General features: G+C 45.1%; 1 protein-coding gene and 1 long non-coding RNA gene across 6 annotated transcripts in view; one reads left to right on the top strand and one right to left on the bottom strand.

Moving 5' to 3' along the window:
• Window positions 1-21,677, bottom strand: part of LOC105498736 (TLE family member 1, transcriptional corepressor) — a 107,959-nt gene extending 86,282 nt beyond the window's left edge. For 3 of the 5 annotated variants that reach the window (XM_011771025.3, XM_011771029.3, XM_011771028.3), the window contains exons 1-4: window positions 20,331-21,225; window positions 19,448-19,548; window positions 17,950-18,013; window positions 17,793-17,837 (exon numbers count right to left, since the gene is read on the bottom strand). In XM_011771025.3, the coding sequence (XP_011769327.1) occupies window positions 17,793-17,837; window positions 17,950-18,013; window positions 19,448-19,548; window positions 20,331-20,354 (234 nt within the window). In that variant the 5' untranslated portion in view covers window positions 20,355-21,225. Of the gene's footprint in view, window positions 1-17,792; window positions 17,838-17,949; window positions 18,014-19,447; window positions 19,549-20,330 lie in introns of all 5 variants that reach the window. The other 2 variants (XM_011771023.3, XM_011771026.3) reach the window with 1 other exon arrangement.
• An 83-nt stretch (window positions 21,678-21,760) lies between these two features.
• LOC105498737 (uncharacterized) overlaps window positions 21,761-27,905 on the top strand; it is a 77,705-nt gene continuing 71,560 nt past the window's right edge. Inside the window, exon 1 of the long non-coding RNA XR_011612396.1 lies at window positions 21,761-22,080. This is a non-coding gene — a long non-coding RNA (uncharacterized lncRNA). The remainder of the gene's footprint in view (window positions 22,081-27,905) is intronic.

Below are 27,905 nucleotides of genomic sequence, written 5' to 3'. Positions count from 1 at the left end.
TGAGGATACTCAGACCAGGCATGGTGGCTTCACACCTGTAACCCCAGCATTTTGGGAGGCCGAGGTGGGTGGATTGCCTGAGGCCAGGAAATTGAGAACAGCCTGGCCAACATGGTGAAACCCTGTCTCTACTAAAATTACAAAAATTAGCCGGGCGTGGTGGCACATGCCTATAATCCCAGCTACATCAGGAGGCTGAAGCACAAGAATTGCTTGAACCCAGGAGGCGGAGGTCGCAATGAGCCAAGATTGTGCCACTGCACTCCAGCAGCCTGGGCGACAGAACCAAGATTGCATCTTGGAAAAAAAAAAAAGAAGGATGTGTAAAGGAAGCTGGAAGTTGTGGTGGGCAAGGGTAGGGTTTAAAATTTGGAGCCACTGAGGCAGAAAAATAACTTGTGAACAGTAAACAGTTAAGTTTTATTTTCTCAAAAGCATTATAGTCACGATTAAAATGAAATCTGAGATGCTGGCTAAATTTTTCAAAGCATAACCTTTGGAAAAGATTATTTTAAGTATTTAGAAGAGAGTAAGCAAAAGGATCCTAGATGACAGGTGCCATGGTATATGGATTCACAGAATATTGACTCAGCCATGCATGTGGAGGCAAACAGGAATAACATTTTAAATACAAATTACTTCTTTATCAAAAAAAAAAAAAAAAACCCAATCACTGCATCATTATACAATCCACAGAGGAATCTAAGAGAAAAATAATCACCATTCCTCCAAGATAACAATCAACCTACTTTCAGGATGGGAAAAAAAAGTGTCGTATGAGACAATCTATTCCGGGTTACAGGGACTGACCAAGAATATACATAATTAAAAGTATGCCAAAGAAAAAGCCCTTCATCCCCTTATGCTCAGTCATGTCAGTTTATAATTTTAAAATTATAAAGCCTTACAGTATTGTCTAAGACATACTAGGGAAGCATTAAATAAGAAGGAGAGAGGAACTGAAGATAATGGAAGCAAGAACAATTTATAAACCAGGGGCCACCAGAAGTTACCACTCCTGTAATTCACAAGTTATTTTACAAGTGGACAAATCAATTTATGTGCTCCTGTGTGTTTTTAGAAAACATCCTAGATATTCTTCCATTAATTATGTGGGTTCCAGGACATGTCAATTCTCGTTTCCCAGAGCACCAGAAACCAAATTTAACCCACGTATTCTGTTACACTGGTCTGCACTTGTGTGGTTCCCACAGGGCTGGGCTGGCTCAATAATGCTGCGCTCCTTCTGGAAGAACAGAATAGACTTCCTGCCATTTGGACTGTGAAACACAGTAATCCACCAGGGAATAAAGGTCAATGTTGCACTTTTGGTCATTACTGAATCATTTGAGATGATCTGTGGTGAGGATGAGAGGAAAATCGAAGGCTGTGAGAACGCTGCAAATGGCTTGCCCTCAGACCAATTTTCATCTCCATCTGTCTAATAGACATGTGGATAAAAAGCCCTCCCTCCTTCTGGGCCACTCGGCTGTTTTCAAATCCGTGGCACAAGCCAGGAACCAGTTAAACAATATATTAATGAGGGGAAATAACCTTCTAAGCCACAGACTAATGCTTATTCAGGTTTTAGATCATCAGCTGAAGTTTGGAACGCAATTTTCCAGTCTGCAAGCAGTACTGCAAAGTAGAAATTTTAACTAATACACAGAATCATCTGCAGTGTAGGGGCATGTGCCAAAATCTCCTTACTTGTACATGCAAATATATGCATGCTTACACCTCCACCCCCCCTTCACCAAAAGATATGCACACAAAGAGGAACGGCAGTTCCAAAAATTGCGTGTTGCTGCTAAATAAATCTTTTTTTTTCCCCCAAGTGTCTAATTAAAGCTGCTTAATCATTATTAAGGCATTTCAATCCTTAGATACAAAATATTCTTGGGAACCCAGAGTCTAATCATCATTTAAGCTGTAGAATAAATAAATGTTAATATCCCCGACTTTATACCAATACTCCCCTTTGCTGGTTTGGCTGAGCTACTTTTTAAACATAGCGTTGTGCCACATATAAGTTTAGGCCCCCACAGTATATCAATGTCAAACAACATCGTGTCAAGCTAAGATTCAATTCAGGTAAGTGCCACTGCCAAATTTTCTTGTTCCCAGACGGGCTTTAAGATTATTTTATTGCTTAAAATTTAATTTGTTCCAACTCGTGTCTCCATGACAACGTTGGCCAACCCTGCAAATCATTTGGGTAATTGGATATCTTATCTTTCTATTGCTCTCAAATCGAATGATTCTGCTAGAATTGTAACAGCCAATCAAATTTACAGTCCTCCTGAGTAATAGACTGGGAAAAGTGGCCACATTCATCTCCTCTTTACAGCCATATTAACCAGTATGCGACAAACAGTAGAATCTGGTCTTCAAACTACACTCCAAATTATAAATGGTGTCAATACCAATATTCTCACAATGCAAAGTCTACACAAAAGCCCCTTCCTTTTTTTTTTTTTGAGGCAGAGTATGGCTCTGTCACCCAGGCTGGAGTGCAGTGGTACAGTCTCGGCTCACTGCAACCTCCGCCTCCCGGGTTCAAGTGATTCTTCTGCCTCAGCCTCCCAAGTAGCTGGGGTAACTACAGGCGCCCACCACTATGCTCAGCTAATTTTTGCATTTTTAGTAGAGACGGGGTTTCACCATATTGGCCAGGCTGCTCTCGAACTCCTGACCCTCCTGACCTTGTGATTCGCCCACCTCAGCCTCCCAAAGTGCTGGGATTACAGGCATGAGCCACCTTTTATACTGCTTTAATTTGAGAAGCAACAATTGTTACTCATTCCTTATTAACTTTGAGCAATTTTAGCACTTTGAGAGTTCCAGAAGCTAATCACAAAAAAAAAAAAATTAAAAATAACAACAACAAAAATCATAGCTTTTCTTGGGTATTTGATCTTGTGATAAAAACGATAACCCAAACAGTGGCTGCATAAGGTCAGTGATGCACTGACATTGATCTGTCTGGGGCCCTTTTGGTAGATAAGCCATACTTAATAAATTAGTCAAGAAATAAGGATGGGCTGGGCGCAGTGGCTCATGCCGGCAATCCCAGCACTTTGGGACGCCAAGATAGATGGATCACCTGAGGTGAGGAGTTCGAGACCAGCCTGACCAACATGGCAAAACTCCATCTCTACTAAAAATCCAAAATTAGCTGGGCATGGTAGCGAGCACCTGTAATCCCAGCTACTTGGGAGGCTGAGACAAGAGAATAGCTTGATCCTGGGAGGCAATGACTGCAGTGAGCTGAGATCACACCATTGCACTCCAGCCTGGGCAACAAAGTGAGACTCTGTCTCAAAACAAAAAAGAAATAAGGATGAGTACAGATTTAACAACCAGTTCAAAACCAATGTATTCTTAGGCTGGGCGTGGTGACTAATGCCTGTAATCCTAGCACTTTGGAAGGCTGAAGAGGGCAGATCACTTGAGCCCTGGAGTTCAAGACTAGCCTGGGCAACATGGCGAAACTCTGTCTCTATTTAAGAAAAATGAAAAAAAAAATCAACACTCAGAAAAATCCAGTCAGTATTTGAAACCTCCTTATGCTTCCATGTAATTCACAAATATCATAGCATCTAGGGTCGTCAATTATAAAATACAGATTTCTTACAAGATTCAAATGTCAGCAGCTCCCCTTCTAAGTTAGTGGTGTGACTTTGGCCTTTGGTCAGCTAAAAAGTACAGAAGTTGGATACATTTCAATGGTCCAATTCCAATCTCCTCAGTAGCTATGCAGAGACATTGGCTCTGAGGGAGCTCATGGCCCAGGCACTGTAAAAGAGCCAGCCCACTTACAAATGGAAAAGGTTCTGGGACCCAGGCCAACTGGCAGGCTAGGGGGTTGTCAAGAACCTAGTGCTTCCCCTACAGATCCTCAGGGTGTCAGGGCCACTTCTCAAGCTAAGCAGAAAGAGCCACGAACGCGGAGCTTCTCAGCACACCCAGATCAGAAAGCAGCCAACTTTGGAGCTTGTTTGAGAGCAGGTACTGGCACAACTTGTTTCAACTGTGCCCTGCTTTATCTCAAATACTTACAAAGACACACAAGAAGTTTCTATTGCATTGTGCTTGGGATGAAGAGTAAACAGCCTAAACTTCCAGTCTGACCAATCCCAATGGCTCTGCTTTTCTCCCTTGCAATAATTTTTTTTTTTTTTTTTTTTTTTTTGAGACAGAGTTTCACTCTTTTTGCCCAGGCTGGAGTGCGATGGAGCAATCTTAGCTCACTGCAACCTCCGCCTCCCAGGTTCAAGTGATTCTCCCGCCTCGGCCTCTCAACAATTTTTTTTCCTTTTTTTTTTTTGCTTCCCCAAATATGAGCACATAAGCAGCAGCTGTGAATGTTGACTGTCAACAAAAATCTCAAGCGCATGAAGTAGACAGAGAAAGATAGCACCACAACTACTCTACTCAAAACTTACACGCAGTACTTTACAGAGCAAAAAGAAAACTACATGCACACACTCCCCACAGGTGTACATACCCGTCATCGAAATGAAATTTTTCCTTTCTGTAACCAAGCAACAACTTGATCTTCTAACTCCATATACCCTGCTTGTTTTCAAAATGACAAATTCTCTAAGAGTTGGATTTTCCATGTTACATTAGAAAGAAAAACTCTGAAATATACCTCCTATTCCTTATTCTGCCAAAACTTGCTTTGATAGAATGAACCAAATCCTTTGTTGTTCTTCCATCCCTTTAAATGAAAAGACTCAACACAACTTTATTGTCACTGATAGTTATATTACTTACTTAAAGCTATTGTCTTTCAAGGACACATTCTGCTGTTGGCCAAAGAAAGACATTTTACTTAGACAATAAAGACTGCCAACAAGGCCAGGCGCAGTGGCTCACGCCTGTAATCCCAGCACTTTGGGAGGCCGAGGCGGGCAGATCACTTGAGGTCAGGAGTTTGTGACCAGCCTGGCCAACATGATGAAACCCTGATTTTACTAAAAATTAAAAAATTAGCTGGGAGTGGTGGCACACACCTGTAATCCCAGCTACTTCGGAGGCTGAGGCAAGAGAATCGCTTGAACCTGGGAGGTGGAGGTTGCAGTGAACCAAGATTGTGCCATTGCACTCCAGCCTGGGGGACAAGAGTGAGACTTCATCTCAAAAAGAAAAAAAGACTGCCAACAAGTTTTTTTTTTTCTCCTTTTGAGCCTCAAGATAAATGCTTATGATCTTAGAAAGAAACAAATAAAACACTGTAATGGGAAAATCAGTTCAGAGGTAGGAAGGAAGCTGGGTTTGCAAAAACAAATGGAAGTGTCGATGAAGCATGACCTAGAAGTCCAACAGCAGGGGTAGAGTTTTAAAGGGACTGCTATTTGGATCACAGCTACCCCTGAGAGTACCCCCATGCCAGGAAACTACGCAACTGCTTCTGCATATGGTAACTCACTTAATCTTGGTAACTACCCTGTGGGGCAGGTGTCATCCCCTAATCCTACTTGCCTGTTTTCTCTTTTTCAAGGTGGAATAATTAGTATCCACACAAAGGGAGACTGGGAAGGTTGACAGGGGGCTCCTGGAGGAACAATGCCTAGGGCACATGGGAGCTCCATGGATGAGGTTATGACAACTCTAATATTCTGGAAAAGCTTACTGTAATAATAAACGCAAAAAGTCGACTTCTGAAAGCCAAAGGGCTGAGAAAGACAACTATGTGAGAATGGAGTGTGCACCTGTAGCTGCAGACTGCCTGGGGACTGGATGCCCTTTCTCCATCCGGTGGTCCATCCTTTATTCTCTCCATACCAGACCAAGATGCAGATCAATGTTAAGACCCTCTTTCCTAAACCAAAAGCAACCTTTTTATTTTCACTCACTAATCCATAGACGCCTTTCAAATGGCACAAATAACGGCGGCTGCATTTTGTTCCCTAAATCAATTTTCTCCCCAGCCATCAACTAGATGTTCCCACACAGAGAAAGAACAGCCCTTCCCTTCTAATTCAAAAATCCATACTGCCATTGCCCTTGCAAACTGCTAAACAAGCAGTATCGGCAAGTCACTTGTGTTCTGTAATATATTTACTGCAAATCCCAATGGCTTGCCTCCTAATGCAGTTTTCTATTGTGTCTGTGCGTGTCAATACACTGGCCGGCCACCGTACTTATAAGGAGCTCCAACCCGCTGTTTGCTCAAGGCATCAAGAGGGCACCGAGAGGGAACAAAGGCTGTACTCCTGAGGAGCAACCTGAAGGCCATAGCCTTGGAGGGCCTGGCTCCACACACTGGGGTCCTCAATGGGGTTTTGTTTCTGGTCCTTTACACCCCTTTACCACCCAAGGCCGCTGAGGCCAACTGAAAATCTCCGTCAGGACAATTCCATACACACAAAGTTCAAAATCAGAGTCCTTCTGCAGAATTATATCTACTTTCCTACCTATCGATGCTAACAATATTTCCCCCAGCAAATACACTGCTTACATCTTAAAGGTAAAGTATAAGTCAAGTTTCATTAAGGGGTCAGAAGGAACGAAGAGAGGAGGGGACTTGGTAAGGGGAGTCCAGCTTTTCTGTGTTAAATAAAATCTCAAGTGACAGTTGAGAAAGAGAGCACCTAAAAACCATGTAACGGTGGATCATCTAATACAACCACACCAAAAGCACAAAGGGCATGTCTAGGAGGAAAACCTTACAAAAACAGGTGAACTTGAGACCATCCTGGGCAACACAGTGAGACCTCATCTCTACTGAAATAAATTAATTAATTAATTAATTAATTTTTTAAAAAGTACATGGAAATCCCTGCTTCATGTTATCAGTCTAAACCGAGGTCGGTAGCTAAAGAAAGGCCTGATCCTCTAGAGCAAGCCCTTCCAAGTTCACCATATTACTAATTTATTTATTGATGTTTGGGGAAGGAGGAGCCTATGGAAGCTATATGACAGGTAGATATTACAAAATTTTAATTTATAGACTCCAGGTATAATACAGGTGGGTATAATATGGGTATGCTGTGTATTTCTTTTATTCTGTAATTTGAAATTTTTCATAATAAAATGTTTGGGAGAATGGAAGATACTACGTAAAGACTTTAAGTAAATAATCAATGGTTATACTCATTATTACTAAGAAATCTGGTGACAAGTCAAGTTTAATGCCTTGAAAGAAGTTTGTAATGCAATTCGTCTACACTCTATTGGCAGCTGCAGTTCCAGCGACAGTAATGCCTGCAACATGCTCAATTCACACCAAACCTAGACCCCAGCAACATGCTAGTTTTGTTTATCTCTCTTTTTTAGTCCAAACCCAAACATATTACTATAATAAAACTCCTCCCTAAGAAGTCGCAGTGGTTATTGACTGCAGATCACTCTTCCAAAAGAAAAACTGAGCAAAATTGGTTAAATTAGGTTATTAGAACTGAACAGATTTCATTTTTAATTTTAGCATAAGCACTCACACTAGTTTTCTTTTTTCTTTTTTTTTTTTTTTTTTTTGAGACGGAGTCTCGCACTGTCGCCAGGCTGGAGTGCAGTTGGCGCAATCTCAGCTCACCACAACCTCCGACTCCCTGGTTCAAGTGATTTTCCTGCCTCAGCCTCCTAAGCACCTGGGATGACAGGTGCCCACCACCACGCCCAGCTAATTTTCATATTTTTAGTAGAGATGGAGTTTCACCATGTTGGCCAGGATGGTCTCGATCTCCTGACCTCGTGATCCGCCCGCCTCGGCCTCCCAAAGTGCTGGGATTACAGACGTGAGCCACCACGCCAGGCGGACCCACACTAGTTTTCTTGATTTGAGTTTTTAATCTGAATTCCATGGACTTGCTGAAGGATCCTGAGATGCACACAAACAGCCAAAATTGTTGGGCAAAGCTATCCTGGGTATTTGTGTGTAAAAATGTGTGCAAACTTTTCTTGCGAAGTAGCTTTCACCTGATTTCCAAATGTTCAAGGTCCAAAATGGGTACAAGTACCAGTACACATAAGGAGTACCCAAAACACAATATAATCAATGCCTACTCCATATAACTCATTGGGAAGGGTAGATGGAAGTCTCTAACTCAGCTTCAAGCAGACTGCAGCCTAGTCGGAGTAAGCAAAGAAGCACATGAAAAATCATTGTTAAAGGACACTGAGCAAAACAAGTGCTGTGACAGCCTGCCACTGGGCAGTCCCTGGCCGCCTTGAAGTAAACAGGTGGTGGTGTTTGAACTGGGACTTGAAGGAGACTGAGGAAGGCCATGTGAAGGTTGATAGAAAGGCCTGGACTTTTTATAAAGAAAACAGGAAAACTCAAAACATACTTTCGGCAAGAAAAGACCTGTTTGGCAGGATAAAAGGAAATGCAGGAAGAGAAAGAGGCAGTGGCCAAGACGGGAAGGGAAAGTACTCAGGGGCAGACACAGCAGGCTGTGAGGCACAAAGAGGTCATCAGAGGGGAAAGTCAAAATTTAAAAGAACACACATGCAGGATAGGATGGATGTAATCCCAAGACCCTGAAGACAATTCGCATCTGCTATCTTTAAGATGCTCCCTTTCCAGGGCTGGAGTTCCCAGCGTGCAGCCAGGTTTGACATGTGGGCCAGCAGTCTCTGAGCAGTGGGGACATTGGGCAAGCCAATGGAATGTGCACTGAGAATAGGAACACTTCATTTTACCACTGTTTAAAATGTCCATTTATTTTAAATGTATACAATACTGTAATACAACAATGTATGTACATAACACAAATATGGCCAGGTGTGGTGGCTCATGCCTATAATCCCAACACTTTGGGAGGCTAAAGTGGGCAGATCACTTTGGAGGATCCTAGAAAGCCAGGAGTTCGAGACCAGCCTGGACAACATGGAGAAACCCGCCCCCTCGCCCCCACCAAAATATAACAATTAGCTGGGTGTGGTGGCGGGCTGCCTGTAGTGCCAGCTACTCGAGAGGCTGAGGTAGGAGAATAGCTTGAACCTGGGAGCAGAAGTTGTAGTGAGTGGAGATTGCACCACTGCACTCACAGCCTGGGAGACAGAACAAGACTCTTGTCCCCCCCACCCGCCAAAAAAAAAAAAGACCTTACAAATATAAAGGAAACTACTCAGGCTGGACGTGGTGGCTCACGCCTGTAATCCCAGCACTTTGGGAGGCCGAGGCGGGCGGACCATGAGGTCAGGAGATCGAGACCATCTTGGCTAACATGGTGAAACCCCGTCTCTACTAAAAACACAAAAAAATTAGCCAGCCTGGTGACAGGCGCCTATAGTCATAGCTACTGGGGAGGCTGAGGCAGGAGAATGGTGTGAACCCAGGAGGCGGAGCTTGCAGTGAGCCGACATGGCGCCACTGCACTCCAGCCTGGGCGACAGAGCGAGACTCCATCTCAAAAAAAAAAGTAAGCAACTCAGGTAAATGCACTCAAGCTTTTTACCAAGAGGTTGTACATATACCTAGACTAGTATCGTAGACTAGTAACCAACTTAGATCAGTCATGGTGCTAATACCAAACCCAGTCTCATGGTACATGTATTTCAGCAGTTTGACAAACTGCAAGATTTGGACGTGCAAGTTCAAACACACCTACATTCTCAAAGACTGATTCCACTTCATCTAATGGAAAACAAATATCCATCAGTACACTGGGAATAGATTTCAGGGATGATGAGCAAGCTATATATACAACTCTATCCCTTCCAGTGTACAGTGGTGTACATCTAGCACACTTACTAGTTTTTTCTCTATTTGGAAGATGAAAAAGTTAATTCAGAGGACAGAATTTTCAGAATTTGTTTTTTCCTCCCAGCTTTTTCCTTATACCAAAAGTGACTTGTATCCTACCCTTTTTCTGCTAACGTATTTTGTGGTCAAAGAATGACTAAGTAGCAAATACTACTACAACAGAAACTAAAAAAAAAAAAAAATAGCTGTTTTTTTTGTTTTTTTTTTAAGGCGGAGTCTCGCTCTGTCGCCCAGGCTGGGGTGCAGTGGCCGGATCTCAGCTCACTGCAAGCTCCGCCTCCCGGGTTTACGCCATTCTCCTGCCTCAGCCTCCCGAGTAGCTGGGACTACAGGCGCCCGCCACCTCGCCCGGCTAGTTTTTTGCACTTTTTAGTAGAGACGGGGTTTCACCATGTTAGCCAGGATGGTCTCGATCTCCTGACCTCGTGATCCGCCCGTCTCGGCCTCCCAAAGTGCTGGGATTACAGGCTTGAGCCACCGCGCCCGGCCAGCTGTTTTTTATACCTACAATGAGAGCAGCTTACAGGGGAGGGGATAAATAATTGTTTTCACCATTATGATTTTTATATTGCTTCAAAGAAGGTAAATAGAATAAAATTTATTGTGTATTCTGAGATAGGGTCTTGCTTATGTCATCCAGTCTAGACTACAGAGGTGTGATCACAGCTCACTATAACCTCCCCACTCCTGGGATCAAAAGATCCTCCTGCCTCACTCAGCATTAGTACCAGCTAGTACTATAGGTCTGTACCACCAGGCCCAATTAATCTTGTTTTTAATCTTTTTCTGTAGAGAGAGGGTCTCGCTATGTTGGCCAGGCTGGTCTCTAACTCCTGGGCTCAAGTGATCCTCTTGAGCTGGGATTATAGGCATGAGCCATCGTGCCTGGCCTGCAACTTAGTAATTACTAAAAACTTAGGGGCTGGGAGCAGTGGCTCACGCCTGTTAATTCCAGCATTTGGGAGGCTGAGGCAGGTGGCTCACTTGAGACCACGAGTTCAAGACCAGCCTGGTCAACATGGCAAAACTCCGTCTATACTTAAAAAAAATACAAAAATTAGCTGGGTATGGGGGCATGCGCCTGTAACCCCGGCTACTTGGAAGTCTGACACAAGGGAATCGCTTGAACCCACACACCTGTAATCCCGGCTACTCAGGGAGGTGGAGGTTGCAGTGAGCCGAGATCGAGTCACTGCACTCCAACCTGGACGACAGAGCAAGATCTCAAAGGGAAAAAAAAAAAATTAGGGGCTGGGACTGGTGTCTAACACCCGTAATTCCAACACTTTGGGAGGCTGAGGAAGGTGGATCACTTGAGGCCAGGAGTTTGAAACTAGCCTGGACAACATGGCGAAACCCCATCTCTACCAAAAAATAATTTTAAAAAAAATTAACCAGGTATGGTAATGTACGCCTGTAATCCCAGCTACTCCAGAGGCTGAGGCAGGAGAATCACTTGAACCCAGGAGGCAGAGGCTGCAGTAAACCGAGATCGTGCCACTGTACTCCAGTCTGGGTGACAGAGTAAGACTCTGTCTCCATTTAAAAAAAAAAAAAAAAAAAGGAAAAAACCTAAATGTTAAATAATGAAACATGTAATTTTGCTAAATCACAGGTTATTCAATAAAATCATGTATCAACACTTCCTGGATTTTCATTAAAAAATATTATGGTGACTGGGTAGTCAACAAACAGTTAATTCAAAAAATTTTTCTTCCATGTTTTTCTTTTTTTTTCCCTTGGGGACCCTGCTCAGGAAGAAATACAAGGAGCAATTCTGAAATCATTCCTTTGCAAACCATTTTAGAAATCATACTTGTGTTAAATCAAGTGAATGGCAATACATGAATATCCTAATTTATGTTAAAATTTCAGTGCAAATTTATCTCATTTTTCAGATCAAACCACACCTCAGGGGGGAAAAAAAAAAATCAGAAAACCTCTCTCCCCCTGGCCACACCTGTGCACACTAGCTCCACTTAAAACACCACACCGATTTCACAGAACAATCCGCTGGTGAGGAGTACTTTGAAGGTACAAATGCCTAATTTTGTCAAATAAGCCCACCGACAAAAACAGCTGTCTGAAATTTACTTAAAAACCACTATACTAAAGACCCTGCAGTAAAGGTACTAGTTGTGAGAATTTCCATTTTTAAAAATCAGAGGCAACAATAAGCAACAGGGAGTAGGAAACTGAATCAATCAAAGCTTTGAGGAAAGCCAGTAAGTTTCTCAGTTTCCTCCCATTTAATCCACTTCTGGAGACCACAAAAGGTTTAATAATAAAACAGCAAAGACTCAGATCCATGGAAACTTAAAATGGTTCCATGAGCTAGTAACTGAATATATTTTTAGTTTAACTACCACTCAAGATGATTTATTTAAATATTTACTAAAGAAGCAGATTTTCTTTCTGTTTCTTAATAAACACTATTTGGGAGAACATCTTAAGCCCTCTGGCGAAGGACGCTCCTCAATTTGCACTCACGAGGTGCTGGGTTCTGCGGCTGTATGCTGGGATGGCTCCCACCATGTGAGGGAACGGAACAGACAGACTTCTGTCTAATCTAACCCTCATTACACAGAGAGGGGAACTGAAGCCAGGGAACATGTTCACGACTTGCCCAGTCCCTAATGGAAATCCCCAGTTAAATGACTTCAATGAACTACAACGGAACCAAGTCGGAGCCTACAGTTCATGGCCACTCCCCACAAGACAGGTAACCAAAGGCAGAAAGACGGGGAGGCAAGGGAGGCGCTGTGGCCCTGCAATGGCCTGACTCTACCTCCTTTCCTCATCCTACTCCCAACCCCCACTGTTGGATCCTGCTCTTACACAAAATTTGGATATTTTGTTCCTTGAAGATTTGGGGGGCATTCAGTTTGAATTTTCAAAATATTGATCATGATAACTGTTTTCTGATGGTGCCCTCTTAAAATCCATGCCCAGGGCCTCCCTTGCCTTACTCCAGTGCCAAGTCCAGGACAAAAACCAGCCGCTGCTGAAGGGTGGGGAAGCTGTTTGAGAGGTGAGAGATCAGTCCTGTTGGCTGATAAGAAACAAAGGCTTATCTTGCACCTCGGAATCTAGGCTCTAAATGCACAGAGAGCTTTATCTCTTTTAACTTATGCTTGCAAAGAACAGGCCTGGCTAATGAAGTTAGGGACCACTCCAATCTTGATGACAGCTACCCTCTTTGTATAACAAGGTTATTAACACCTGCTGGAGCTTAACTCTAAGTGTCTATACTCTAGTCATTTCCCTGTGTGAGATGTTGACTTAGGGGGAAAAGAAATCTCAAAGTGAGAAACTATTAGACAAAAACACACGTGGTTTAAAAAAAAAAAAAACCACTAAGGTAAAATTTGCAAAGAGTAAAAGAATCACATCTAAGGAAATATCCCACAGTTGAGTCCCTAACAGTCCCATCTAAATACTTTTTTAAAAACCCACTAAAGAACAACGCATTATTCTAAGAGAAATTTTAAAGCACACATCAAAACTGTAAAAGCAGTTTCACTCCAAAATTTACATGGCCTGAGACGTTGCTTACTGAAATATCACATGGAGCTCTTTCCCCTTCCCAAACCAGGATTGCAGAATATATCATCCTTTCTTCAAGAGCTAATCCTTTCATTTATTTCTAAATGCTTCACCATCAGACGGGCACAGTGGTTCACGCCTGTAATCTCAGTACTTTGCGAAGCCAAGGCGGGCAGATCACTTTGAGGTCAGGAGTTCGAAACCAGCCTAGCCAACATAGTGAAACCCGGTCTCTCCTAAAAATACAAAAATTAGCCAGGTGTGATGGTGGACTCCTATAATCCCAACTACTCGTGAGGCTGAGGCAGGAGAATCGCTTGAACCTGGGAGGCGGAGGTTGCAGTGAGCCAAGATTGGGCCACCATACTCCAGCCTAGGCAACAGAGTAAGACTCTGTCTCAAAACAAAAACAAAAACAAACTTCACCATCCTGGAGAGCCCAATGCTCTCACTCTGCCCACTCTTCAGAACCCAGGCACAGAGTGACTGAGCAAACTCCCTCCCCATCACTGTGCCTCCACCAGGATTCCTGACTTGTTTCTTCTTCAACGTACTTTAACCCGAGGCCAGTACTGCTCAGTAGGATACAACTTTTTACCTACCCATGGCCTGTAACCCTCCTCTCCCCGAAAAGACCAGTCAGCAGCACTGCTGATTTTCCTAACTTTTAGAACATACATCCAGCCCTGACATGTCTTATAAATCATGAAGTTGATCAGCACAAAGACTGAGAACTGAAGAGGCAGGCACTAGGGAGACATGGTCCACCTCATCTTGCCGATGGCAGCATGAGGGGACAGGAAGAAGCACAGACAGGCCACGTGTGGTGGCTTATGCCTATAATCCTAGCACTTTGGGAGGTCAAGGCGGGTGGATCACTTGAGGTCAGGAGTTCGAAACCAGCCTGGCCAACATGGTGAAACCCTCACTCTACTAAAAATAAAAAAATAAAAAATAAAAAAAGTTAGCCGGGCATGGTAGCGAGCACCTGTAATCCCAGCTACTTGGGAGGCTGAGGCACAAGAATCGCTTGAACCCAGGAAGCAAAAGTTGCAGTAAGCAGAGATCGCACCACTGCACTCCAGCCTGGGGGACAGAGCTAGACTCCGTCTCAAAAAAAAAAAGGAAGAAGCAGCACAGACAACCCTGGAGGAGGCAACCCAACTCAAGTTTCAATAGATGCTTGGCCTTGAGCAAGTCCCAGACTTTGAACACATGCCCACAGCTGTGGGTAGAGCAAAACACCTGCCCAATCCACGCCGGAGGATGCCTATGGAGGTCACAGAAGACAAATCACATTGAAAACTGTTCATTACTGTGCAAATTAAAGCCACCAATGACAATTTATAGCATGGCTTCATCAGCATGCTGAAGAGATACACGAGTGGGCTAAAATAAGGCTTATGTGTGCATTTACAGTACATCTTGTTCCCAAAAATATCAAATGAGGTAATATCAAGCCATATGACAGATAAAAACATTTAAAGATCACGCCACCACACACACTAGGCATAGCTAAGCAAACCACCAGGCTCACAACAACTAGTTGTTTTTTAATGCACCCTAATACTCTGATGGTATCAGAACTGCCTCAATTTTTCAGGAGACACTGTCTACCTCTACTGTATAGCGATATCCAGAGTTTACCATCCACACAGATAAAGACAGGCAGGCAGGGATCTATAAAAGGCTCTAAGAAAAAAATATTCTTAGTGCTACCATAAAAGATTTAAGTATCTATTACCATTCCTGTTTCAGTGCCTTTTCGGTAACCCGCCACAAATGGGAGCAGAGAAAGTTAAGGGGAAGGCTTATCAGGAAGTGTTGACACAACGTAAACACGGGCTGTGGGCACCACACCAGGGAAGGAAACCACAATTATACCATTCTTGATTTGGATGCACTTTCACTTTAAAACTTCCAGACGGGAAAGTCAGCAGTGAGATTTGACACTGAAATCTCTAGAACTCACTCCTTCGACAAACCCGTTGAAAGGTGGGAAGGGAGAGCGATCGTCACACTGGAGACAAATCTTAACAGCATTAAAGCTCTCTGTACAGAAAGTTTCCCCTTCACTGCTTTTTTTTTTTTTTTTTCAGTAACAAAGATGTTGTCAGAAATGACAATTTTTTGTGTCCCCTGATGATGCCTCGCTAGCATTTGGTTATAAGCCATAAAGCAGGAATAATTTCAGCCTGTCAGGAGTCTCGCTAATGCCCAGTTTCCCCCTAGAGAGAATTCCTGTCAAATCTAATGAGAGCTCCAAAGGCCCTCTCTACAATATAATGAGCACTTAGGCCATGCTGGTGATCAGGCAGCAAAAAGCATCAATTTGAGCCTGGCTACACCCTGGGGGCCAGACGTCACCAGTTTTAATAAGAATTATGATTACTAGCTGCACCAAATGCCTCCTCAGAACTTATTATTAATGTGTGACATTCAGAAGGATGTTTTTCAAATGTAAGGCCACTTTAAACTGAATTATAGCACTACTTTGCACACCACTCGAGTTAAGGGTCTGTCAGCATTTCCAATATCAACTAAATTTCAGGGGGCTCAATACCCTACTATGAGGAACATGGTGTCTCTCAGCTTTTCACGTTTTTCAAATTGCTAAGCCAATTATACACAGCATATTATTAATGCATACAGGCTCACGGACGGACAGCATATACCCACAAATGCCTCACGCTGTATAGAAACTCATTAGAAAACTATTCTCACACCATGGTGCTTCTGACCCACTTCACCCCTTCTCCCTACATGATAAAGAAGAGGTCATCCTGCCACATAACCTACAGGAACCCAGAAGAATTACACACCTCTTTTAGCTCCTCCAATAAACCCAGCACCAGCATATAGCATCACACCGAGGGGGTGTTTCCTTGTAAAAGAGTCAATGAGGTTATTAAATCCTTTGAGTTCACGGATTTAAGAAAAAGCTCAGTCTCCTCTTACTCTTCCATAATGTGTTATCCAAAAAAAAAGTGCCCTTCAGAGTAATTAAAAAAAAAAATTAAACAGCCTAGGCCAAGTTTATTTGCATAATTCACTTAAATGATGATAGACGTTAGCCATAGATCTTCTAGCCCATTTACTATCAACAAGTTACAAGTGCCTGAATAAGGCACTAGCCATTGAGAAACACACAAAAACAAAGGCACAAACCCAACATAAAGTAGGCTACCAACTTTGCAAATCATAGTAAAATCTGCATTTTTAAAAGGCCCAATTACATTACTAATAAAAGGCCCTGAACATCACAATCTCTTTCCAAACACATATCTGAGAACAGATCTAATGTACACGATGATAACTTAACATTATGAAATCTATGATGAATTAAAAATCAAAGAGTGCAGAGTTACAAAAGCAGAATTCAACTCTGAAACACACTTGCTTAATGAAAGTCTTTGAATATAAGGAAGATCTGAAGGCTGAACTAATCAATTTCTCCACTGTGCCCCAGCCGGTCAGCCATGCTCTTTAATTTAATGAAACAAGGGTTTGAGATGAAATAGCACATATACATCAAGTAAGAATTGTATTGTTGCACTTTGAAATGTGTCCAACTGTGCAACTTCATCTGATGATAATTTTTTAAGAGGCAATCGATTTCTAAAAGACTTATTGTACCAGCGTCTTGATGAAAAAGTGAATGTCAGCATATCTCCAGAATACTTACACCCTGCCATTAATGCTTTCTTTGGCAGACAATGACTACTCAATCGAGGGTCCTTTGGGCTGAGCAATCATTTAGCTTTTCTTCTCTTATGAGGTCCTTAGTGCCTTGTTCCAGCTCAATACTCTTTTTATACACCATTATAGTAGCCATAAGTGTGAATTTTATGGGAACTTGCAAACTCATAGTCATTGCTAGAGCTTTCCAGTCACTAATCTTTTCATGCTTTTAAAACCACTAGGACTGAAGCAACTCCCAACATATGCTCTGGCCATAAAAAGATGCTTTTTTCACATCCAAACCTGCAACAACTGAGAAATTTTTCAAAAATTTGTTTGCTAATAAGCCACTAATCCTGACTGTTGCTTCGAGCAGACCCAAAGCATAAGGAATACTCCACAGATAGTCATATACCTTGTTTACTATGATTAAAGAAACTCCTGAATACCCTTCTTTCCCCCTACAGGTCCACACATCCTTGCAGAACAGCACAAAAACATTAACTATTCTAAACTCCAACAACTCTGTAAGATACCCAGCCCTTTCAAGAGGATAAATCTATACAGGTGGAAAAGTAAACTCAAGTCTCAATTCCTATCTGCCAATAAACAGGCTAGTTTATATTTCCAAAACACCTCTCTTTCTCCTAGTCATTTAAACACTCGTAATTATCAGGAAGCAACTCTTGCTGCAGAATACTGCCATCAATCCACAGGACAGGAAACCAAGGCAGAAAAATAGCATACAAACCCCCACTCCTAGAGCCCACTACTGAGAACAAAGCCAGTATTATAAAATCATACGAACTGATTTCTCATTTCAGCTTGAAGTTCAACTAAAGCTTACCTGTTTATGCATTTCAATGTTTAATCCATATGACATTTCGTAATACTGTAAAGAGAAAAAAGAATCAAGCATTTCATTAACTCACGTTTTTTATACTCTGCTAACACGTTTGCTAATATCATACGAAAAGGGAAAAAGTCGACTCTTTGATACCTACCATCACATAGTGCCTCTGCATTTCTGTCTTTTCACTTGCCAGTTTCTCACATTCCAATTTAAGGCTATGAAAACAAAACAGGCAACTTAATGTAAACATTATGTCACTTGTTTTAACATCTGCCTCACATATTTGCACTTCAAGTAAAAACACAGACCAATTTGGAAAAGCCATAAACTATCTAGGTAAACACCCAAAAGCTTTGTCCTTGCATTTAATAGGGAAAAGGAATAATGTGAACAATACAAGGTGTCCATTCAGCTACCATTCTTCTTGAGGCCTATCTGGTTAGATGACAAGAATGCAAAAAATCTGTCAGAACCTCTAACTGATTCCTCCTCATGGTCATCTGCTCCCTACCTTCCTGCATCAGTTTCTCTGGACTCCACCAAAATCCGGCCCTTGCACAATCTTCACTCTTACGCATAGACTGTGCCATCTTTGCCAACTCAAACGGTCTCTAGGTTTGAAAATCCTATCTGTTAAGTTACTCCTACAATTGCTAGTCCCTTTCAAAACCTTTGGTTTTTAAATCCCTGCCAAAATATGTCAAGTAGCTACTGCAATAAAGTGGGTTGAAGTTCTCCCTGCTGGGTAAACACGGTGTGTGCAAGTATGCCTCAAGCTGCAGAGATATTATCTACAAGTAGACAAAAGGTCAATAATCAGAAAGCCCCTGACAAAGTAAGAAAATTCACACCCAAGCCACTTCGCCTCATCTGTGTGCTTTTTCTCAAGCATGACAAAACCAAAAAATGTCAATACAGTTATTTCTGAGTTAGAATCAGGTAAAACTTCATAGGAGCAAGGGAAAGAAACTAACCTTTCTGGGAAGTTCACTATTGGCAGAGTATCTTACAAAAATGTGTAAGTCCTTTGGAGGCAAGCCTCATTACTCAGAGAAACTGAGGCTGAGATGGATATAAATGTGACTCCACTCTCCCATCCTACCCAAACCAACCTGAAATGACGCCAAAGCAGGTGAGCTTTCTTCTGCACACTATTATACCCACCTCCCTCACCATCGCCAATGATGGGCAATGTTAAAAGCATCTAGCCTTCTTTAATGAACTTTGCCTCAAAAACCCAATTTTCTAGTATGGCAAACAGCGATTTCAACATGGCTTTGCTTCCCTGAACCCACACTCCAGGACTGAGACATCGATTGAACCAACGTTTCAACTCAGTCTGTTGAAAAATAAATACATGAAGCGCAAATATTGACGATTCTCATGCAACTTCTACAGACACGAAAAAGGACTCCCTGGAACAGCAGCAAACCAGCAAAAGGGAAACAATGGGAGGAGGAGGAGACAAGAGAAGAGGCGGCCCGGGAAGAACCAGGAAAGGGGGTAACTTGAATGACAGGTCTTAACTGAGACTCCACACGCCACCGCCTGGACGCAAGAACTAAGTACAGGCGCCGCCGCCACCCGGCTGGGCGATAAGGGGCACGGGGACGCCCGCGACCACTCGCCTGGAGCGGCCAGACACGCACCTGTGATACTGCGCCTGCAGGAACTGGAATTCCTCTTTAATCCGGTCCAGGGACTCCGGGATAGTGAACTTGAAGGGCTGGCCTGCAGCCTGGTGCGGCGTCTGGGGGCGACCAGCGAGGGGGACCGAGGGACGGGAATGCGGGCGGATGAATAAAGCAGTAAGTCAGAGAAGGAAAGAACGGGTGGGACATAAACAAAAAATAAAGTTAGAAGTGGCTGAAAATGAGGCCCCAAACTCGAGTTTGCCCTTCACTTGGGGGAGGGGTAAAGTGGACCCTCCCCGGGCCCCGGCTTCTAAAGAGGCTCGGAAGCTCTTCCCAGTCTCCAGGGCGGATCGCGTTAAGTGCGCCCGGGTCACCAGGCCAAAGGGAAGGGGGCTCCCCGGCGGCCCGGTTAGACCAGGCCAGATTGTCGGTGTCGCCGCCCCTTCCCCCACGGGGGCGATAATGACCCGGAGGACCAGAAGAGAAAAACAACTCCTTTACGCTCCCCATTCCCAGAGTCGCCAGGGCCACCTCCAGACGCACCGGAACCGGGGCCGCATTGACATGTAAATAGGCGAGACGAGAAACAAAGGGGGGGCGCCCTGCCCCCCTTGGGGAAGGTTGGGGGGATATGGCTACAGGAGAGAAACCCCAGCCTTCCCCAGCGCCCCTATCCGCTCAGTATAGACGTCAAGTAGGAAGGAGCCCAAAGGGAGGGAGAAAATTCAGAGTTTCAGCCCACTCCCCACCCCAAGAGGAGAGGGCCCCAGACCTCCCCAGCCTTATGCCGCGGAGGGCGAGAGGGTCCGCCGGGCCGCCGAAGCCACCCGTCTCCCTACCGCCCGGGAGAAGCGCCTCTCCAACGCTCCTGCTCCCCCACCACCCAGCCGCGCCTCACCGGGTGCCGGCTCTGCGGGAACATCGCTCTGGCGGCGGCCGGGGCTCTGTTCCCCGGCAACTCAATTCTCCGGTCAATTTCCAACTTTAATCCCGCCGAGGAAAATTAAGCCGGGAAGCCAGGCAGAAGCGGGGAGCGCGCTGGCCACGCACGCAGGCGCGCTCGGCCGGGCGCACCGGCCACTCGGCGCCCCCAGCTGCTCCTGCTCCCGCTCCCGTCGGTGCGGGCTCCGGCCCTCAGGGCCACATTGGTGGGCGCCCCAGGCCCAGCTGCTTCGAGAACCTGCGCGGAGACGCCGGGCGCTCGGGGACTGTGCGCGGGGGCAGCGCTCCAACCCCCCGGCCTCAGCCGCCGGGGCGGGGAGGCGGGGGCGCGGTGACTCCGACCGCACTCCCCTCGGCGATCCGCGTGCGCGGCGCCAGTCCTGGGCAAACAAATCCAGACGGGCTGCTTTTCTTTGCTCTTCTCCTGGTCCGCCTCCTCTTCGGGTTTTCCCCGAGGCGGCGGCGGGCGAGATGCAGGTGGCGAGGCGGCCCCCGCTAACCCCACACAAACAAACCCGACGCTTTCGGGGCGACTCCCGCAAGACTCGGCTGCGCCTTCGGCCAGGTGCTCGCAGGCTCCCGGGACGCAAAGGGGAGCGAGGTTGAGGAAGCGGCGGAGGCTCCTGGCCGGGAAGCGAGGGATGACGAGGCGGGGAAAGTGCGGAGGGCGCGCCGGGAGGCGACTCGGCACGCCCCGTGCGACCAACACTCGGTGTTCTCAGCCGTTGCACAAACCCTCCGGGACCGACGGGGCTACTCCACCGAGAGCAGTCCAGCAACTGCCCGCTGCTCCTCGAGCCCGAGGAGCATCAGGGCGCCGCGCCTCGCGCGCACTAGCCCTGCACGGCCGGCTCGGCCGCTCTGGACCCTTCTTCCGAGCCCCTTCTTCCTCGGTCTTCTTTCTTTCCTTCCTTTACCTTCTTCTGCTTCTCCGCAAAGGGCGCTCCAGCCCGCTGCAAAGTTCTCTCACCACCCGAGGGACGACATCCACGAGATGGTGGGGAAAACAGCAGGAGTGCGCTCCGCCAATCGGCCACCCTCCCCGGCGGGCAAACTCTGCGGGCGAGTCCGGAGTAGTCACAGCGGTGGGGCTAGCGGGGGTTTTGGTCGCCGCGGGACGACGGAGGTCCGGGCTGGTGGCGCGGGTCCCGCCCGGCCGTGCGAGGGTAGGGTGGCGCAGTCGGCTGCCTCCGGGACGCGGGGCACAGAGTACCCGCCGCTGCTGCTGCTGCTGCTGCTGCTCCTGCAGCCGCCGCTCCCACCGCCGCCGCCGCCGCCCGCGCCTCTCGCGCCGGTTACATTAACACGCGGTTTCACACTCCGGAGCTAACCAGCGCCGGCCCCGCCCAGCCCCGCTCGGGCGGGGGGCGCGAGCTCCGAGCCGGCGGGGGACGTGGGCCCAGGAGGTGGGGGGGGGGGCAGGAGGCCCTCATCAGCCAATCGCGTGCGCTGCACCCAACGTGGGGCGCTGACGCGCGCCTCCCCGGAGCCTATGGCAGCGCAGCGCCGGACGGGCCGTTCTCCCTCCCCCGTCCTCTCGCTTCCTTCTCCGCGGTCTCCTCGGTCTCCCCTCCCACCCCGGCCCCTCCTCCGCCAGCCGCGTCCTCCCGGGCTTGGTGAGGAACTGTTCCTGGAGGAGCCGCGGGACGGCAAAACCATCCAATGGGAAGAGGCGATTCGCGGAGATTGGCACTGAAGATGGGAAGGTCGGTGGGAAGGAGAGCGGCGGGGCTGGGCTGTCAATCAAAGTAACGTGGGGCTGGCTAGAGAGCGCGCAGGAGCGCGCTAGCGGGAGGGACTGGCGAGCGTGCAGCCGAGGAAGCTGGGGGCTCGAGTTAGCAAAAATCCTGCCACTTGCTCACTTTTCCCTTTAATGAAAATCCTCAGATCTAAGTGAAAGTAACTCAAAGACTAGCTGCGTAGTTTCTTATTGGAGGCGGAGGGGGGGTTTTGGTAATTCGAGCAAATGTGTTTTTCAGTGCTGGACCCCCTTGTTTGATGCTACTCTGAAAGTGAGGCCACATTCAAAAATACATCTGACGTTTGTTTTTCCTTGAGCTGCCTTTTTACGGATGTACGAGAGGGAGTGGACTGTGCACTTAGTTGGAAATGCGTAAATGAGCAACGGCACGGTTGGCGTAGGTACACCAGCCGCAGAGACGACTATGATGTCCTCCCACCCCACCCACCTCCTTTGCACCCAAAGTGGTAGGATTTGGTTTTTATTGCAGGATTTCAAGCCACTTTTCAAAAAGATCGTCCTGCCCCGTTTGGCGGGAAGGATTCCCAGGGTGCTGCCAGAACAAGGCACGCGTGTCCGCAGATGAGACGCTTTGCCCGGGGCGTGAAATCCCAGGTCTTCGTCTTAAAAGTCCAGACTTCGCTGTTAGGAGAGGAGGGGAGCGGCTGAGGTTTTTAGGAGCCTCTCAGCTACAAGACCAAGAGTCTGTTTCCAATTCCTGGGAACAAAGAGAGACAATGTAATAAACCAGCACTGAGACTTGAAAAACCTGTCCCGCACACCCCACCCCCATAGTCTGGGTGGTACTCCTGAGCTGAGCTGTGTGAAGAGCTAAATGGGAAGAGTTAGGTAAATGACGTGGCTACGGTTCTTATGAAGTAGAACTTGAGTTAAAAGGGATTTTGAGATTGTAATAATCAAGACACGCTGTATAATTAATGCTGAGAGTCTTCGGTTTTTGTGTATGTCTCTAAATACACCCACAGCAGAAAACCGTCAGTATTGCTGCATTTATACTTTTGTTTGAAGAACAGTCCAATGGAGCTACTTCCACATGAGCAGTGAGTGAATAATGCTGGTTTAGCCAAACGGTGGTAACTTTTTCTATAAGGGCACATCTTGGACAAGTATTTATCTTATGTTGGAAACTAGTTAAGTTTTTGGTATTAATAACCCCCACGTTCCCATTATTTTACTTTCAAGAGACTTATGGGAAGGAGCTTATTTAAAGAGACATACATTTTATTTAAAGATGTGCTTTTACAGAGATCTTTTTCTTGAAATAGTTTTAGAAGTTGTTTTAGATAATACTTTTCACTGTTGGAGTTGTTTTAAAATATGTATGATATTGATTTATCTATAATTGCATCACTCCCAAATATCAATTATAAATGAAAAATAAAAAAGCTATTTTAGCCTGTCTGTACGAAGCCATAGTAAATTCTTTTTTTTTTTTTTTTTTTTTTTTTTTTTTTTGAGACGGAGTCTTGCTCTGTCGCCCAGGCTGGAGTGCAGTGGCCGGATCTCGGCTCACTGCAAGCTCCGCCTCCCGGGTTCACGCCATTCTCCTGCCTCAGCCTCCCGAGTAGCTGGGACTACAGGGGCCCGCCACCTCGCCCGGCTAGTTTTTTGTATTTTTTAGTAGAGACGGGGTTTCACCGTGTTAGCCAGGATGGTCTTGATCTCCTGACCTCGTGATCCGCCCGTCTCGGCCTCCCAAAGTGCTGGGATTACAGGCTTGAGCCACCGCGCCCGGCTCCCATAGTAAATTCTTAAACAAGTTGGGCATTGTAGCTTTGTGGTGTTCTCATTAAGTACAGTTGGGAAGGCGGCTATATTATTCATTTTGCTAACATGGAGAACAAAAAAGAAGAAAGCACTGCCTCACTTTCTTTGGTTAAATTTGGTGATGATGAGAGTTTTGCTCGACATACAGGACTTTTTGGAATCATAGGACCCCAGGCCTTTAGCAACCTGTTTTCCTTGAAATCATCTAATGTACGAGCCACATATTCCAGTCTGCAGCCAGTTCATCCCTTATCAGCTCCAGGACTGGATAGAAAGTGCTTGGATGCCACAAGTATGCTTGTATACATGCTGTGACAACTGGAGCAACTGATACTCCTCCGCAGCTTACCCAGGCTTTACGTGCCTGTATCTTGAATAACTGGCACACTCTCATTAAGTTTAAACAGAGCCACTAAAATATGCTTTGAGACGGGGCAAAAGTGTTGCTACTTCTCCTTTCCCCACCCCGCTGCCCTCAAAATCAGTTCTAAGGCATCTTTAAATGTTCCCTAATGTATCTACTCACAGACAATGTGTCTGCTCACCATATTCCCAGTTTGCCATGAGGAAACACTGGAAATTCTCTTTTAACTAGTCTTTCCTTGCCAATAGAGTTTGAAAACACCAGGCCTTCTGATTTCCTTATAATGTAGTATCTAGTATCTACAGATCATTATGAATTTAAAATTGGAAGGCCTTTAATTGTGCGCATAAAAATGGTTGGTTTTGGTTTTTGAAGCCTTTTCTTCCCATTTAGAGCATTGTCTGTCAGAGTGGGAGAAGGCTCTGCCCTTTTCAAGGTCATATTTTCTCCATGATTGTCATGCTGTAATAATTATACTACAAAACTCTCATCAAACTGCATTACAAATGATGGTGTTTAAACAGTCAAGTAGCTTTAATCTTATGTTTTAAATAAATAATATATGTGCAGATTGCCTACAGCCTGTTTAAAAGAAAATAGTCCTCCTTATGAAATCTATAATTTTGGTCTTCCATTTAAAGCCTGTTAACCGTAATCTTCTTTACCTTTAACATTCGTATGTCAATGATGTTTTTATGTGAAATGTATGATGCTTCCACTGGAAATTTTCTCTGAAAAACATGGTACCCTTTTTATGCTCTGCAGAGAAACACAAAGATTGTCAGCTTGTTCATTTTCTTTTGATGTATATGTGGGTATATTCCCATTCATTTGTTGCTTATTATCAAATTTTCAACTCAGCAATAGCCTAAGTAATTGCAAAAGCTAGATGTTATCTAGTACAGATACTACACAAAATAGGAAAAGTTATGGATGCTGATTGTAGCAACTAGACATCTTTTAAATCTATTACTTTTTTATTTGAAATCATAATTGTAATTTTTTTTTTTTTTTTTTGGAGACTGAGTCTCCCTCTGTCCCCCAGGCTGAAGTGCAATGGCGCCATCTCAGCTCACTGCAACCTCTGCCTCTTGGGTTCAAGATTCTCTTGCCTCGGCCTCCCCAGTAGCTGGGACTACAGGCATGTGCCACAACACCCGGCTATTTTTGTATTTTTAGTACAGACGGGGTTTTTGCCATGTTGGCCAGGCTGGTCTCGAACTCCTGACCTCGTGATCTGCCCGCCTCAGCCTCCCAAAGTGCTGGGATTACAGGTGTGAGCCACCACGCCTGGCTAATAATTATAATTTTTAAAAGACCACTTTTGTTGTGTTCTCTTCATTTTAGCTGAGAATTATTGCTAATTTTCTCATTTCCTTTTTTTTTTTTTTTTTTTTTTTTTTTTGAGTCAGAGTCTCTCTCTGTCACCCAGGTTGGAGTGCAGTGGTTGTGATCTCAGCTCATTGCAACCTCCACCTCCCAGGTTCAAGCGATTCATGTGCCTCAGTCTTCTGAGCAGCTGGGATAACAGGCATGCACCACCATGCCCGCCTAATTTTTGTATTTTTAGTGGAGACAGTGTTTCACCATGTTGGCCAGTCTGGTCTCGAACTTCTAACATCAGGTGATCCGACTGCCTTGGCCTCCCAAAGTGCCAGGATTACAGGAGTGAGCCACCCTGCCCCACGTTTTCTTTTTCTTTTTTTTTTAATTGAGAGTTTTCTTAAACCTAAGAATGTAAGGTCCAGAAGAATTGTTCCCAGCATTGCTTTGTAATCTTTTTCTCCCCCACCCCTTTACCAAAGAAAAGGACAAGATGGACGTGGAGGTGGAGGGAAGAAGGCAGAGAAGGAAAAAAAAAATCAGTAGCAGATCCATGCAGCAGTAAAACCTCAAATAAAATCACTTCCAAAGAATCTCTTGCGGTTTCACACAATATGGTAAAATTAGAGATTGCAGGAAACCAACTAAATTAAACTGGGAGCATTTGAAGAGAAATGAGCAGACTTTATGAAAATGACACATTGACTGACCAGTATGCTTTTTTATCAACAATTTCTTTGTTAAGACGAAGATCAAAGGAACCTGCATATGTTTTCATTTTGTTCTAACTAGAAAATTACATCCAGATGTTTAATAGGCATTTGGTTGGTTTTTCAGCATTGATTAGATATGTTGGTTCTGTTTGCTTACAAGTGCAGCCGGATCATTAGCTAATGCAAAGAAATGTTTGCTGTGAGTTGCTAATTAGGGCTTTTGGAAACCCTCCATGCTCAAGAACAATTTGTACAGTGGCCAGAAGAACTTGTGGGACTTGGGGAAGTTGTTCTCCCTTCTCTGTCAGAGTGGGGAGAAGCAGACAGTCCTATTCCCTAATCTCCCTTTGCCTAGGGGGATTGCGATGAGATCCCCAAGGATTGGAGTGCAAATAAATTAGGAAGAGACCACACAGGCACTCCCAAACACGGAGAGATAAATGTGCTCTTTCTGGAACCACCACTGTGCGGTCTTTTGAGGTGGGGGGAGCGAACATCTAAAACGCTGGTTATTAACATGTAGAAGATGCTTGGTGCTAATGTTATCAAATACACAGCATTTTTAAGTATACTTTAGAGACAGATGGGAAAGCCCTTTATGATAAACGAGTGTACTTGAATTCATTACTGTAGTACTTATAATTAAAAATGTCTCCTTTGCAATTTCAGTACTTTCACAGGATACGAGAGACCAAGCTTGGGAACTAGAAGGCTGGGGAGAGCGAAAGGAGTGAGGGAGAGGAATTTTGGAAGCCAGGGTGAGCCTGGGAGGAAATGCAGTGTTTACTTTCACAGCCCACCCATTCGTTTACCTTGTTAAAGCCCCAGAACTTGTACAAGATTAGCTATTCACTCAGTATTCAAATAAACTGTTTGGGAATTTGAGGAACCAGGCGGATAAACTTCTTAGCCCACCAATCACGTTTTTAAAAATGCTTGACTGTGTCTGAGGCCTGCAGAAGAACACCACCTCAGCTGCGGCCGAACTTCTGTTTATTTAAGTCTATATTCCGAGAAAGATGTCAGTCTAAAATAGCATGTGTTTATAAGCAATCATAGGAGTGCAGATATAAATCCCATTGTACCACGCTCTTCTGCCTATTAATGCCCCTTCTACTCCTAAGTCTGTTTATATCTCTCCCCCGCCGCCCCCCCGCAACGGAGTCTTGCTCTGTCACCCAGGCTGGAGTGTAGTGTTGTGATCTCGGCTCACTGCAACCTCCGCCTCCCAAGTTCAAGCAATTCTTCTGCCTCAGCCTCCCGAGTAGCTGGGATTACAGGCACCCACCACCACACCCGGCTAATTTTTGTATTTTTTGTAGAGACGAGGTTTCACCGTGTTGGCCAGGCTGATCTCGAACTCCTGACCTCGTGATCTGCCTGCCTTGGCCTCCCAAAGTGCTGGGATTACAGGCGTGAGCCACCACACCCGACCAAGTCTGTTTACAAGTAATGCACATGTACGGCACACTCCTATGTGTTAATGTTACCTGATTAATTTGGGATTTTCACACTAATAGGATATATTCATGATTAGTTTCTTTGAAGTAGTTCAAGCAGAGAGCCTTTCTGCCAGAGCTTTCCCTGTCTACAAGCGAGATG

This window comes from Macaca nemestrina, chromosome 14 (assembly GCF_043159975.1).
Source record: "Macaca nemestrina isolate mMacNem1 chromosome 14, mMacNem.hap1, whole genome shotgun sequence".
NCBI lineage: Eukaryota > Metazoa > Chordata > Mammalia > Primates > Cercopithecidae > Macaca > Macaca nemestrina.
This window is presented reverse-complemented; position numbering and strand designations above follow the sequence as displayed.